Raw genomic sequence first — 15,706 nt, forward strand, 5'->3', positions numbered from 1 at the left:
TGTCTCTCGGAGCAATCTTTTCACTTTCTTTATAAGGAAGACTTAAGTGCTGTATGAATGATGTATGCGGATAAGAAGTTTGGTTTGTGGTTTCTTTCAAGAGTATAAGTAGTTATCTTTTGCTTTGTCTGAAACCTGAAAACTGTAGAACCAACCATTGGGCAGCATCTTAGATCAAAGTTGTTTTGTCATTATCTTCTAATTCATTATAGATCTAACTTGGGGAGGGCTCTTGAATTTATTTTGTGAATTTTGGGTTTGCTTTATTTGTTTTAAGGCAATTTAGTCCTAAAGATCCTATGCTTTTATTGGAAAGCTTATCAGTTTAGAATTGTATAGAACATTTTTGTGATCTTTTAGGAGTTTTTTTTTTTTTTTTTTCTTTTGTGAACTTGCTCAATTCTTTGTATATCCCTTCTTTTAGTATAAGGTTCTTGGTTTCCTAAAAGAAAATAATTTTATCATTCTTCCTATTAAAGGTATTCAACCTTTTTGCCTTCCATCCTCCTTTAGACTTTATTTTCACCTATCAAATTATACTAGTTCTTCATAACCAAACACCCTTGACTGCCACACTATACCAATTCTGGAGTCCTTGTTAATCATCTTCTTCCTTCAGCAAGGGCATGAAATTTACATGCCACCTAGAATTCCAGAGCTTTGTGATGGTTTAATTTGGATGCTGAGTGATTTTTCACCATCTTCAATCATAGAGTTCTTGGAGTAATCCATGAGGTCGTATTTCCCTCTTTCAATCCTGCCTCAAATAATTAAGCTGTTGTCTCCTATTTCTTAACCAACCCCCCCCCCCCACAAAAACAAAACTTTTCTTGATCTGCACAACGCTCCTGACACGTCATTTTCATTTCCTTTTAGTATCCTATCAATGAAGGCTTACAGTAATTATTTATGCCTGGCTATAGTCTTTTGGCATTATTTTACTTCTCTATGACTTTTTGTTTATTGATCTTAAGCTATGATTCTGTCATCCACAAAACATACTAATGCAAGCCTCTGTTTTAACTTTTGAAACAGTGTGTCCTAAAGATATTTGCTTAAATTTTTATTTGGATACAATTCTGACATCCGACATTATCTTAGCACACAGCTGCGCTTTGCAGAACTGTTTGTCTTGGTTCCCAATTTTTGAACTGAATTACTTGGAGGCAACATATGTTCTTTTTTTTTTTTTTTGGTGTTATTTCTTTCTGACATATTCTACGTTCTCATGCATGATTTAATTTGTATTAGGGACTTAGTGGTCAGCCATTTTCAGGACCTGATATTGGTGGATTTGATGGAAATGCAACACCTAGACTTTTTGGACGGTGGATGGGTATAGGTGCTATGTTTCCTTTTTGTCGGGGGCACACTGAATCCGACGCTATTGACCATGAGCCTTGGTCTTTTGGGGAAGAGGTATTGTTCTGCTCTAGCATTGTTATTATAGCCTTTTTCTGGTTCAAACTTGAATGAGTGGATTCTTTTAAGTGCAACTGGTTATGGAGAATCAAATTGTTTTCCTATTATTGATGACTGAAAAGGCTTAAAAGGCTAACTATAACTGAAAGAGCACTTTATTAAAAAGATTCCTTTTATATTTGGAAAACAAATCAATTGCCTCTCTTAAGCACAATAAAAGTTATAAATCATATGAGAGCATGAGAGCTTGTGGTGAGGACAAAAAAAATCTTGGAATGTCAGATTTTATGAAATGCTCTATTTCCGAGCAATGGGGTAGACTGCAGTTGGCAGCAAAAATATTTAAGCAAGATGATGCCGACTAACTAAATGACAACTAATTTAATCTGCTTTATTTGCTGATTAAGTACTACCTTAATTAATTTGGAGCTTAATTAAGTACTAAAGGAGGTTACCTATGGATATGCATGCTTGATCAAAGTACATAAACTAAACATTGATTTGTCAAAAGATCTCAGTAATTGTCGTGAGAACCCCGCTGTAGTACCTTGCATAAACTTTAAGTTATATCTACTTCGTGTCCTCAAGAAGAATGATGTCAAGGCAAAACCAAGAGGTTGTTTGATCGAACTATATGTTGTGTACATTGAGTTAGAGCTGAGGAGATCTGTGGTGAAGCTGATAGGTGAAGGACCCAACAATAGTATTTAACTTCTTACACCCCTTCTATAATGCAAGGCCTGTGAACTAAACACAACAAAGAACAAAATACACATTTTTGTTGATGTGCTTGTGCATGTCAACCAAAAGAAAAACACCACGAACTTTAATAACTGCAAAAAGTTTATTTTAATAACAATGAGAGGATTTGAACAATAGACTACTTGGTCAAACTTAAACTGATGGCTAAAAGCCAATAATTGCATTTAATTTCTATCAATTTTTTTACATTAAACAAGTGAGAGTGACTACCTACTCTAACATTACTTAAATTTAAGTTTTGTTTCTGGTGACAAAATGGTTGTGTTTTCTTTGGGTTTATTTGATGTCAACTTGAGTATCTAAAAGTAACATGAGTTCTATTTCTTTAGTGTGAGGAAGTTTGTCGGCTGGCCTTGAAGAGGCGCTATCGCCTTCTACTTCATATCTACACTCTATTTTATATGGCTCATACAACTGGCACTCTGGTGGCAAGTCCTACCTTTTTCGCTGGTATGTCCTTGTGTGAGTCTATTGGTTTTGTTCCTTGTGGAGCATTGTGAAATGTGTTGCCTTTTTATACAGGCTTTAGAACAAATGTAAATTGCCTGTGCAGATCCTGAAGATCTCACCTTGAGGAAACTTGAAAATTCATTTCTATTGGGTCCGGTTTTAGTTTGTGCAAGGTTCTTATTCTCTTCCTTAGACACGACATACTTGATGACAGTAGAATAGTGTATATGCCTTAGTTTCCCATTTTCATCCTTGTTTTATGTCTTAATCTCCTTCTCATCTACTTGACCATGATTATTGAATTTTACATGTGATTTGATTTTCCTGCTGATACCGTGGTTGTCTTCATTCTAAATATTATATCAATGTTAACCAACCACTGGCCGACCCTAGTGTGAATATAACTCGAACTTAGTCCTGTTGTCCCACCCTGAGAAATTTTACCAATTAAACCAAATATTCGAATTTAATAATTGTGCTCTTTTTTATTTTTTTGGTAGCACAACAATATTTACTTTTTAAAAAATTGTTGAAATACTAACACCTTTCCATACAAAAGAATGCAATCTCTCAATATATTTTTGGGGGGATGCTTTTGAAGATATAGCCTGGTCTCTCGTGTCTCACTTGTCTTCTCAAGTTAACTATCCAAAGCAACAGAATGCCAACTGCATGATTTTAGTGACAGATTCTTTATGCAACAATTATCAACAGCTTCTTTCCCTTTTCTGAGAATTATCCTTCTCTGAGAGAGTTACATACTTATCTTATTCAAAATCATCAAAATGAAATATTGTTTACTTTCGTGTAGTCATTTCTGTTCTTGATTTGATGTCATTGTTCTAAAACCACTTCTTTCTTTCTTTATTGAATATATCTTTCTAGTTTTTTATCAAAGAAAAAGATAGTGTATCACCAAGATATTTTCTTTCGTGTACTGGGGAAAGTAAGAAAATCAAATAAGAAAAAAATAAATAGGAAAATGTCACATTATTATTTACTTTCTTGATTTTGTTTTTGTGTGTTGAACCCTTTTAAATTTGTTTGAACTGTTGGATTCTCTTGATGTCATTCTTCTCACGGATTGTTACGAGTGGGGTTAAGTTGGCGGACCTTGTATTTTGCTTCTCGTCATGCATATACTAACATCCATATTTCTTCTTAATTAGCACATTGCCTGATCAGAGGTCAGATAAGTTGCAGCATGCACTACCCAAGGGAATTTGGCAAAGTTTTGATTTTGAAGATTCACATCCGGTATCTGTTCTTGGACATTTATCTGTATCCATTAAGGTCATGTCTGTTTTCCTTTTTTTTTTTTTAAATAAATAAATTTTGATCTTTTCCTCCTTTTGCTCTTTTTGTAATATACCAGGATTTACCATTTTTATATTTGCGAGGTGGATCAATTTTACCTTTAGGTCCTCCGCATCAGCATGTTGGTGAATCTAAGCGATCTGACGACTTAACACTTCTGGTGGCTTTAGATGAGAATGGTAATTTGATACATTAAATTTTTGTAGAACAACTTTAAATTTGAAGCTAATAATTTCCAAAAGTGTTTATCATCCAATGTAGTTCATTTTCTAAAGTATTCTATTTGCCTGTTGATCTTTCTGGTTTGATTTTTTGCCTACTAGATTGCAATCCTATGTGATGGTTTAAGCTGCCTACAATTTTTATCACTATAAATTGAAGGTTTTGACTGGGGAAATAGTAGTTTTGATGCTTTTAAGTTAATAATTTCTTTAAATTGTTTGTCCCCATGGCTAAATATTAATGTAGAATAACCAGAGAGCTAACACCTGAAACATTGATCTTGCTGGCAATCAACCACCTGCATGTCATCACCAACAGCACCGGTGATTTTTCTGGGAATTAAACTGTTCATTTCATTCATCAGTCATCTTCAGCCCACACCATTACTTCCATTGGTTATACACATGGCGTAATGTTGCCGACCTAGAACTGGTTCCTTGCTTTTGCCAGATCCACGTTCTTTTTCCAGTCTTCTGGGCTTTGAAATCTTGGGCCAGCTTTTGTAGGCCTTTTTTGGTCAGATGCACTTGCTCTTTAAGTATTTTGCCATGGTTGGTTTTGTTGAAATAGTTGAGTGATTTGCATTTTGATCCATGTCTCCAAAATTCTGATCATAAAGAAAGAATATGACAAAATTTTGTCAACTTGATCATGCCCAAGATGATATTACTTTACGTTGTTTTCTTCTTTTCAGTGATCTGTCTTCATGCGAGTTTGTGAAATGACTAAAAGTTTGATAGCCTTTCCAACTTTATTGCAATGCTATTGATCCTGCTTTCCTTAAGCTTCTGTATAACTTGCTTATTTTATCTTACAGGCAAAGCAAAAGGTGTTCTATTTGAAGATGATGGTGACGGATATGGATTCACTGAAGGTCAATATCTACTGACACAATATGAAGCTGAACTTCAGATGTCAGAGGTTACTGTTAGAGTTTCCAAATCTGAAGGATTATGGAAAAGGCCAAAACGTTGTCTTATTGTAAAAATATTACTTGGTGGAGGTGCAGCGGTTTGTCTTCTTTCCCTGAGAAACATTCATTAAAATCCTACATTATGCTTTTGTTATTTACCTTCTGCAGCATCTGTTTAAAAGATTTTTAGTAACTGAACTTTTGCGAAAACAGATTGATGCATGGGGAATGGACGGAGAGGATTTGCAAATTGCAATGCCAGCAGAAGCTGAAGTGTCTAATTTGGTATCGGGGAGTAAGGAAAAGTACAGGATTCGTATGGGTAATGCTGCTTCCCGAAGCCGTCTGAGGCTCACTCATTCATTGGAATTATCCACTAATTACTATTTGTTGATTTCTTTTTCAATTTTCTTAACTAGATTTTTTTGGTTAAATTACTCGAGAGATTTTAGTGTACTTATCCATCCTCTTCAATTAAGTAGATTTACGCTAAAAATTCAAATGTGATGTTCATGAACATTCTGATGTTCTTATTGTATTACCTTGTTCAGTCAGATATCTTCAATTGTATTATTTGATTAGGTTTCTTTCTGGAAATTGCATTATTATTCATGCAATTTTATGGCTTCATGTGTGTAAAACTAAAAAATGGGTTCTGAGTCACGGTTTCTAAGCTTTTCCTGTGGATTTCTTATAGATAGTTCCCTGTCTGTTGCTTATTGACAGATGGTTTGAGTTGGGAGGTTAAAACTACAGGAATTCTTACATTTCAGATTTTTTTAATTTGTCCTTGTAGAGCAATTTTTTTAAATTGGATAGTATTTGCAGAACTTGATTACTAGGCCTTAACACCATTTATTTCTGAAATTCTCTCAAAATGTAATTTTTAAATGTTCATGGCCATATTGCCCCAGTGAATATGTTGTTAATTGAAGAATTCATTATCTTGTTCCAGATGTGCGATTGTCAGAAGAAAAGAAAATAGTTTGAAGAAATCTTCTATAATTTGTTAATTTCTATAAATTGTGTTGAGGACTTGAAAGTGCTAGGAATTTAATCGACTAAACTTTAAAATCTTTATTAGTGTTCGTGTTGGTTCTGATGAGGTTTTTTATTTGCAGAAAGTGCTAAGCTAATTTCAGATACGGAAAAGGCTTCTGAACACAAGGGAGTAGAACTTTCATGGACTCCTATTGAACTGAAAAGTGGCGCTTGGGCTCTTAAAGTTGTGCCTTGGATTGGGGGTAGAGTTATATCCATGGCACACCTTCCTACAGGTAATTATTATCATTGTTTTTCTTTGAGTGGGATGACATCAATGGTCTTTCTCCCTCTCTCTTTTGGTTCAAGTTGTACCCGTTGAGTTTATTTCGGCTTTTGTATATCGAACATATGTGATATACTTCATTGGTCACTTTCTTAAACCCTAAGACAAACTGGACATTTTTTTAGTTTTTCCTTGGTGCAAGTTTGAGTCTAACGGTCATCTTACCTCCTTGAAGTCCTAAGTTGCCATTTTTTACTCTAATCTTTACACCTATGAAGACACTGATGTTAGATTATCAAAGGAGAAAAAAATGAGGATCTCTAGACATGTTTTCTGTACAAGTACTTTAGAGAGACACTTCACTAAATTTGGAATAATTTAAATACAAAGATGGAAAAGAATACTTGAATTTGTTCCACCGTAAACATATTTTGAAAATTCGTTAGCTGTTTGCTGCTTGAATGTCCTTATCGGCCTTATGCCCCAGGCTACGTGAGATTTCTTATTTGAAGAATGTTAGCATGTACTTTCATTACTAGTATTACCTTCTTGACTATACACATTCTTGTGCAAAAGTGATGCATTACATGAGAGAGTGTTTTCAGTCACACGCAAGGGAGTGTTTTTACAAGTCAAACACGTGCATGCATATGCATGCCCACAGGCAGATAGAAATTTTACAATTCAGTGGAACCTGCCCAAATCAGTTAATTATTCATTTGTATTTCTAATGTGTGAAACGTAATGTTAACTGCTCATCCTTTGACTCCAAATTTATTATGTTGACAGGAACACAGTGGCTTCATAGCAGGGTTGAAGTTAATGGGTATGAAGAGTATTGTGGTACTGAATACTGGTCTGCTGGATGCACTGAAGAATACAGTGTCGTAGAGTGAGTTTCCAATTAATACGTTGAAAACTTCATTTCTTTTTTCGAAGAAGCATAATTTAAATAATCAAGAGTCGTAATGATATAATGCTTGCTGGAATGGGACCCATAAGATCAAAGAGCCAAGCATTTGATTGAATTGTTGACAAATAGCAGTAGGATGTGTTTGTTTTCTTTAAGATGGAGTGTTAGAAAATCATGCTCTATCTTTCTTTCCTATGCTAAAATATTATCCACCTGATAATAAATTTGTTGTGGCTGCTTGTCGTGCCCAATATTTCTTTTTCTGTTTGTGTTATGCTTCTATCACCTTTTCTTCTGTTGTAGGAGGAGTCTTCAGCATGGAGGAGAAGAGGAATCTCTCATGTTAGAAGGTGATATTGGTGGTGGAATGATTCTGCAGAGGAAGTTAACTATTCCCAAAGATAATCCAAAAATCTTTAAGATCAATTCTAAAATTCTAGCCCGCAACGTTGGTGCTGGTTCTGGTGGCTTTTCAAGGTCTGTTTCATTCTGTGTTATCTTTTGTCTCTTTTTGACACAACTACTTCTAACAGCGCTAATTCTGTATCATTTGGGACTGTCTGTGGTTTATCATTTGAGAAGTACTAATTTTGTATCACTTAGATAATGGTCTAAGAGTCTTAAGTGATGTAGGTCAGTACTCAAAAAAGAAAGCAAAAGGAGACAGTAGAAAAAATAACAGTAAGTAGAGGGAATGAAGTAAGAAATAACTAGGAAGAGGATGAAATGAAAGAATATGAGAGAGAGAAACGTCTGTTTTCATTATGTCAATCAATCATCCACCTCCCACGATCTGGATCAGCAGATTCGGTGGCCAACTCCTAAGGCAACTATTCTTAAAATAATAACTGCAGCTATGTCATCTAACTTCATTCCCAAAAATGAAACACTTTAAAAGCGTACACCTTTGCTATGTACAATTGTTGTCATACTCTCACGCCTTCATCCGATTTGTTGTGGGAATACAAGATTAGTATACTTTTGGAGGTTGAAGAGTGAGAGTGACACTCCCTTATTTACTACATAAAATTAGTATACAAACTGAAATATTATTGTTACACAAATGGAGGCTAAAAAGCATCTTTCTATATTAGTATTTTAATATGTGTAATATTATTGTTTCTGGAAATTCAAGTATTGGATTTTTCTCTTTAAAAAAATTAAAGAGAAATTGCCTTCTTGACACTTTTTTGCAGCATGAAAAGCTCGTTGCTACTTGTGTGTGTGTTATGGTTTTCTTGTTTCTCTACACAAACTTTGCAACTTTTACTTTCTGCTGCAGGCTGGTTTGCCTGAGAGTGCACCCCATGTTCACCCTTCTACATCCAACAGAATCTTTCATCTCATTTACCTCCATTGATGGGTCAAAGCAAGAAATTTGGCCAGAATCTGGGGAGCAGTTTTATGAAGGAAACCTTCTGCCTAATGGTAGTGTTCCATACTTTCAACTTTATTTTGGTTTTATGTCAAAAAGTATAGCATTGTCTACTAAAGCAAAATGTAAAAGGACTATTAAGAAAGTCAGTATACCGAAGGCATCTAAGGATGAACACAAAAATTTTGGTTTCCCTTTTATTTTTTATTCGTTTCTGCATTTGTTCTTCCAACTGCTTCCCAAGTGAATCATTGTTTAAAATTGTTTTCAGAGGTTAAAAAAAAGATATTTTGAAATCAAATGTGATGCTGATAGATATTTTCAAACTCAAGTTGTGACAGTGTTTGCCTCACCATTTAAAAGAATTGATGATAAATTTGTTTTGTATGTGATTTTGATTTCAGGTGAGTGGATGCTTGTGGATAAGTGCCAAGGTCTGGCACTTGTTAATCGATTTAATGTCAAGGAAGTTTTCAAGTGTTTCATCCACTGGGGAACAGGGACAGTCAATTTGGAGCTCTGGTCTGAAGAAAGGCCAGTTTCAAAGCAGTCACCTCTTGCGATTTCCCACGAGTACGAGGTGATAAAAATTCCATAGGCACTCGGACAAAATTCTACAAAATATTCCAAACTGTCAAAGAAGTATCATGAAGTTGAATAAACTAAGACTGAATGTTTGGCTGGCAGAATGTAAATATCAATCAGCGGAGCCTAATAATAATGTGTCTTAACGTTACTTGTCAGTGTCTAGTGCAACTCGGTATATTTGGTGACTTGTGCAACTCGTTGGTGACTTCAACGGGAATAGATTTGTTTGTCTTAGAGGAACCAACAATTGGATGGAATGGTAAGCAGCGTAAGCTTTGTTAGCTCGAGGATGGTGAGTGTGGGGCTAATGCGTAGGATTGGAATTGACAAGAGAAAAAACTATGAATTGAGATGACATGGGATATAATAAACTCATTAACAATTAGGTGCAGAATAAATCTTTACAGGTGGTCGCATACATCTACCAATTTCGATGGCATAGGAATAATAAGGCTCTTTTAATAGAAAAATAACAATTCATATGCTGCTTCAAACTCGTGTTTAAACAGACTCGACTCTTAACAAACATCAAAGGACCACAAACTTCAGTTACTCCACAAACATTTACAAAGCGAACAAATACTATTCGTATACTCAAAAGGGTTTTATTGTTATTGTTACCAATACTACCACCGTAGTAAAATTCATGTTGTATTTGAATTCTGATTCTTTTCATCATTGGATCAGTGATACCCCAGTGGAGCTGGAGATTCCCTCAATTGGCGCCCTTGGTAATGTATGTCCTGCATTTCAAAAAGGCAAGTATTAAAAGTTACTGCCGAACAAATGTATCCTGCAAATAGTTTAGCTCAAAAGAGAATCCTGATCATACCGATGCAAAGTGATTAACATCACGGTGGTGAGCCTCATCTGCTCTTACAACCAGCACAACATCCTTGAGAGTCGAGTTCGGAGGCAACCTCCAGTAATCAGTGGCAATGGCCGGAGCAGGAACGTTCTCAATGTTACCTTTATCCAACTCCTTGAGGAACTCGGTGTACGAGTGGATTGCTTCTTCCTCAAGGTACCCAACCATCCGATGAGCGAACTTAGGCGAAATGAGATAGCCCAAGAAGTAAGCATTGAAGAACACACCTTGCACTGCAAACACAAGAGCACGCTCGTACCATTTAGGCTTTGCTACCTCCATGAATGTCATCAAATGCATTCGTTCATTCTCTGCTTCTTCCAACAAAGCCTTAATCCAACCACCGCTGTGCTCGAAACGCCTCAATGACTTGCAATGCAACAGCATCCCTCCCACCATCCCGGGGACTGCCGCCACTGTTTCGAGCATCATAGCCCGGCACCCGTATCTTCTCTGTTCAAATTAATTATAAAAAAGAGTTTTTATTAATCTTTACCAATTTCACCAAAATTCAGAAATTATTGAGGGATTCAACTGAAATTTAGTCAATTTCTATGAAAAGTTTATATTTGGCCCCTAAATTTTACAGATATTATGTCGTAGACTCAATCAAGTATAATATTTTTATATTTAAAGCATCAAGCCAAAATCCTTATTAATACAAAATTATATTTCTATTAATCGTTTCTAAAAAAAAAAAGAAAAAGAAATTGGTTAGTGTTTAATTGTTTATCAATTTATTTTTCCCTACAATTACAGATATTATGAATAACCCCTTCATGTTTCATGTTTCTATATTTAATTCCCTGCCCCGAACCAAAATCCCTATTCGGCCACTCCCCTGATCAATCGAAAACATAACAACAAATATATACCTGAAAGAACAAATCAGTGGGCCACCTGAGTGATTTGACGGTCCACAAGGCCATTTTATCCGAAAAGGTCGTCGGTGCGTGGTGCTTCTTCAAATCAATTGATAAATCCGCTTCGTAAGCCTCCCATGGCTATAATAATATAAACACAAACACCACAGACACATCAATGATTTGCTTAAAGCACACGTAAAATAAAGATCCAAGAAAAGAAATTAATAATAACAATTCATGAGCATATACCCTAAAGCAGTTCCATTTCCATTCACTGCCATCATCTTTGTTAACTTTAGGAGCCTCCACGCCCCAGTAACTCACAATCCTCTTCTCATCCTTGTTCCCACTGCCACCGGCCGCCGCGGCACCGGTCGTCTGAACATTCTCCTCCCGCTGTTGTTCTTTCTCACCACCTAAAGCCAACGTGCTCCGGTTCCTTGAGCCTAGAATCGGAGCCCTAACCAAGAAGGTCGATAAATGCCTGTTAGTTTGGCCGGCCAAGATCCTGGCGGCCGCCTCGGTTGAAGCTGTGCGTGCGGTTAGGGTAGAAAACAAGCGGACCCCACCACGATACATCATGTTCAAGAATTAAAGGATCGACGAAAAGAAATGACTGCTATTGATTTGTTAATTTGGTAAGAGTTTTGGCTGCTTTTGTTGTTTCTTGGGGAGGAAGGCGAAGGGTTTAAGGGAGGGTTTATAAATCTGTTAAGTGATGAAGGTTCGACAAATTGTGTGGACAGGCTGGACCAATAAGATTGGAGGGAAGTTTCCGCACGCTGTTGTTAGAAGAGGCGGCGGGCCGGTTTGGTTATTTTATTTTCTTGGGCAACAAGTACTTTGACGTTTCGTGGGGAACAAGATTCGGTTATCTAAATTTATAGCATTTAATTAGTTGGCGTTTATTTATTTATTTTTTATAAGAACGTGTCTTGCCTTCACTCTGAAACATCTGGATTTCTTACAACTTGATTATTCTACTCAAGTTGTATGATTTTTAATTAGTTACAAAGGTTTAATTGAATTCTTCCGACTATTTATATATGCTATCAATGGTGGCAAGTGGATGCATCAAAATACCAGCATTTGTATTGGTTTGTTTCTCTACGTACACCACTCCCTAAATGTTTTCGTGGTGATCACCAATGAATTCGTCAACAAATGACAGGTGTGTTTAAGGTTAGTATAAAGAGTAATGCTATACGTCCTAAATCTTTCGGCATTCATCAGTTGATTGATGAGGAAAATACAATTAATTCATTTGGAATTTTGAAAAAAAATTTAGAATTTTCAACCAACTAATAAATGACATATCATCTGAGGTAAAATTTAGAATTAAAAAAATTGAGATATCTGTCATTACTCTAGTAGTATAAGTATAAATAGGTGGCCGAAACATTATTATTATTCATTCAGTCACTCTAATCATTGTTTATTTATCCTATTTGCTTTAATATTTATTTATTTTCTTTTTTACTGATTACACTAACAATGGATATCTTCTTTTATATATATATATATATATATTGAGAGCAAATTAATTTATTATTACGAGGAGATTATAATTTAATAGAGGTGCAGTTATGAAAATTATTGTTTTAATTTAGTTATCATTAATGTTGAAGGTAAGTTCATTTGATTTAACATAACGTATATTTTTTCATTATATACATAATTATTACTATATAGAAGTGGATTTAAAAAAATATAATTTATTATAATATAGAGTTTATTTTTATTTATCATTAACTCAAAATGGGATCAAAATTTTTTATTTATGTACAATTATTGCAAGACTCGAACTTATTTATTCCTCTTACTACAGAGAGAAGAATCTTTATAGACAATAGTTAGGTGTTCCCTCATATGTATTAATTCTAATTAATTGGTTGTTAGTGCCAAAGAATTTTTTGTCACATCTATTGTTTTAAAATTCATTCAATATTAGGGAACATCGAGTTGAACGGACACTCACATGAACGGAATTTTCTTGTTCTTTTTTTTCAATTAACTTAGAAATTCCTATTTCATTCAACCAAAACACAAAGTCAGTTACAATAATTAATAGCTGTAATACACAACAAAGATCAATTCATATAATTTTATATACTGATTAAATTAAACAACTGGTCAAACTAATTTCACATTGAAAACTAGACAATAATAAAGGAATTAAAATTCTCTCATAATCTAATTTCTCCTTGAACAAAAATACGTATATAATTAATAGTTAATAAAAAAAATTGAAGAAGTTAAATTATATCCATACAATGTCGCTTAAAGAAACATGATATAAGATTTTTAATTAAGAGAATATTTTAATCCGCAATAAAGAGTGTAGGTGAGTGCATATCTTGAATTTTTTTCATATTCAAAGAATCATTCAATTCAAAAACTACAATGTTTTGACCATATAAAGTCTTGGCATTTTTTAGTTTGTGGGTTGTTTGTTCTATCTTTTGAAAACAAAAGCAAATTAAATGAACATTCCATACAAATTATATCATGGGTTGATCATAATAAGTTGTAACCGCCATTTCACTCAACAATTGATTGAATATTGGTGTAATTAACTACTTTATTCACTATTCTTGTCAACTGAATTGTAGAGTAAAATTTTTTATTTACTATCGGAGTTAGCTAGAGGGGATTGATATAAACCCTTTATGTTCTAATGCTTCTACTAAATGCCCCCCAGAATTTACAAAGATGCCGTTGTGGATCATGACTTAGAAGGTTATGATCACCATAAACACTAATGAATAACATTATTTGTTGTCTCACGGGGTTAGCGGGTTTAGCAACACAAAACAGATTCTCATGATTTAGAATATTCTACTATTAAGATTTAAAGAAAAAAAAATTGTGGGTTCTATAACTTTCGAAGAATTGAAGTCTAAAGTCGAGCTTGCTAAGGAATAGTACAAGAGGAAATTTTTGTTTTCTTTAATATACATATAAACACTTGCATTACAAATTTAATTTTTTTACAAATTATACATCATCTTTTGCCCCCACACTCATTGTTTTATTTCTTTAGCTTGTGTTTTCACTCCAAACTGATCAAATAAATAAATGCATATTTATTATTTAGTCATCAACAACAAGAATGCATAGTATATAAATCAATGATATCCAACCGGAGCAGGTGCGTCCTTGAGCTCATGCCCTTGACATTGAATGTCCTGCAACACAAACAACCAAAATTATCAATTAAAAATATTTAAACAAACAAATAGAACCGTTAATTTGTGTGTGTGTGTGTGTGTGTGTTTTAGTTCGATTCTTACCGAAGCATAGTGGTTAATGTCCCGATGATGCGCCTCATCGGCTCGTATGACCACCACAACATCACGAAGTGTTGAATCAGGAGGCATACGCCAATAATCAATGGCAATAGCCGGAGCCGGAGCATTTTCAAAGCTGCCGTTCTCCAAGTCTTTAAGAAACTCAGTGTAAGAATTCACAGCCTCCTCTTCCAAGTAACCCACAATGCGGTGAGCGAGCTTTGGAGATGCCAAGTATGCCAAGAAATAAGCATTAAAAAACACTCCTTGTACGGCAAACACCAGGGCTCGCTCGTACCACTGAGGCCTGGCCAATTCTATGAATGTCATCAAATGCATGCGCTCATTTTCTGCCTCTTCCAACAGAGCCTTGATCCAGCCGCCGCTGTGTTCGAATTTCCTCAGTGACTTGCAGTGCAAGAGCATGCCGCCCACCATTCCGGGGACGGCGGCCACCGTCTGGAGCAACATGGCGTGACACATGTGGCGTCTCTGGAAGAATAAATGGGTTGGGAATTTGAGAGCTTGGACTGTCCAGTATGCAAATTTGTCCCTGTAATTTTCTGGCTTGTGGTGCTTGGTGACATCAATTGACAAGTCGGCTTTTTAGGTCTCCCAGGGCTGCAATAATAACACCGATCATTCAAGTTATTATTCGATGAATGCAATATCATTTGAATTATTATAATGGTAGATCACATCGCTATGGCTCAAATGACACGAGGATCAACTGAGAATTCATACCAGACCCTAGCTAGTAACTGATAGTGAATTTACCCACTTGATTAGAACATGTAATATTATTAATTATTACTCGTGAGCTTGCGTAAATGTGTATGTACACTTACCCTGAAGCAATTCCACCTCCAGGCAGAGCCATCCTCTTTGGTAACCTTAGTTGGAATGATGCCCCAGTAGCTAACAATGTTCTTAACATTTGCTTATGATCGGAAGGGCTTGCACTTGACACTTGCTGATTGATCTCCTCTTTGTCCTTCGGCAAGTCTACAGGAGGAGCTGATGATGATGATGATGATGATGATGATGATGATGAAGCACTACTCCAATACCGCACTATCCCCGCGGGATAACGACTCATCAGATGCCTCCCCGAGGTTAATGAAGAGGAGGAATAATTAGCCCCAGCTGCTTGCCACATCAACGACCTCAATATACGTGCCGTGGCGCGATAAGTACTCATTGTGGAATTGATCAGCTTAATTAGAAAAACGCGAAATGTAATTGTTTGTGGGATATGCTTCGACGAAGACCAGCAGTGATGAGCAGACATCTAGCAACAGGGTTCCTCGAGCAGGTATATCTTGTAAGAGTCTAGTAGTCGAGGGAGCAGGAGCAGGAAATATCCTGCTCATCCACGAGCACGTCATCCACGAGGCCAATCTCCTGTTGGAAGCATAAAGCCATTTCTGCTACATTCCTGCTAAGGGTTGAG

General features: G+C 35.7%; 3 protein-coding genes across 3 annotated transcripts in view; 1 reads left to right on the forward strand and 2 right to left on the reverse strand.

Moving 5' to 3' along the window:
- LOC18041937 (lysosomal alpha-glucosidase) overlaps window positions 1-9,370 on the forward strand; it is a 21,242-nt gene extending 11,872 nt beyond the window's left edge. Inside the window, exons 11-22 of the mRNA XM_006432742.2 lie at window positions 1,252-1,419; window positions 2,514-2,634; window positions 2,738-2,807; window positions 3,804-3,891; window positions 4,010-4,130; window positions 4,991-5,184; window positions 5,300-5,408; window positions 6,208-6,363; window positions 7,143-7,245; window positions 7,570-7,743; window positions 8,549-8,694; window positions 9,046-9,370. Coding sequence (XP_006432805.2) covers window positions 1,252-1,419; window positions 2,514-2,634; window positions 2,738-2,807; window positions 3,804-3,891; window positions 4,010-4,130; window positions 4,991-5,184; window positions 5,300-5,408; window positions 6,208-6,363; window positions 7,143-7,245; window positions 7,570-7,743; window positions 8,549-8,694; window positions 9,046-9,239 — 1,644 coding nt within the window. The 3' untranslated portion in view covers window positions 9,240-9,370. The remainder of the gene's footprint in view (window positions 1-1,251; window positions 1,420-2,513; window positions 2,635-2,737; window positions 2,808-3,803; window positions 3,892-4,009; window positions 4,131-4,990; window positions 5,185-5,299; window positions 5,409-6,207; window positions 6,364-7,142; window positions 7,246-7,569; window positions 7,744-8,548; window positions 8,695-9,045) is intronic.
- Window positions 9,371-9,614: 244 nt separating this feature from the next.
- Window positions 9,615-11,784, reverse strand: LOC18042513 (ubiquinol oxidase 2, mitochondrial). Its single transcript, XM_006432741.2, has 4 exons — window positions 11,213-11,784; window positions 10,973-11,101; window positions 10,062-10,550; window positions 9,615-9,972 (listed from the first exon to the last, which is right to left on the reverse strand). Exons 1-4 carry the CDS (start codon window positions 11,543-11,545, stop codon window positions 9,913-9,915), a joined length of 1,011 nt encoding a protein of 336 aa, XP_006432804.1. The 5' UTR covers window positions 11,546-11,784; the 3' UTR covers window positions 9,615-9,912.
- Window positions 11,785-13,977: 2,193 nt separating this feature from the next.
- LOC18041938 (ubiquinol oxidase 3, mitochondrial) lies at window positions 13,978-14,942 on the reverse strand. The gene is made up of 2 exons (XM_006432743.2): window positions 14,257-14,942; window positions 13,978-14,151 (listed from the first exon to the last, which is right to left on the reverse strand). The coding sequence occupies exons 1-2, from the start codon at window positions 14,734-14,736 to the stop codon at window positions 14,092-14,094; spliced, it is 540 nt and encodes a 179-aa protein (XP_006432806.2). The 5' UTR covers window positions 14,737-14,942; the 3' UTR covers window positions 13,978-14,091.
- Window positions 14,943-15,706: the final 764 nt, after the last annotated feature.

Source organism: Citrus clementina, unplaced genomic scaffold (genome assembly GCF_000493195.1).
Source record: "Citrus clementina cultivar Clemenules unplaced genomic scaffold, Citrus_clementina_v1.0 scaffold_5, whole genome shotgun sequence".
Lineage (NCBI taxonomy): Eukaryota > Viridiplantae > Streptophyta > Magnoliopsida > Sapindales > Rutaceae > Citrus > Citrus x clementina.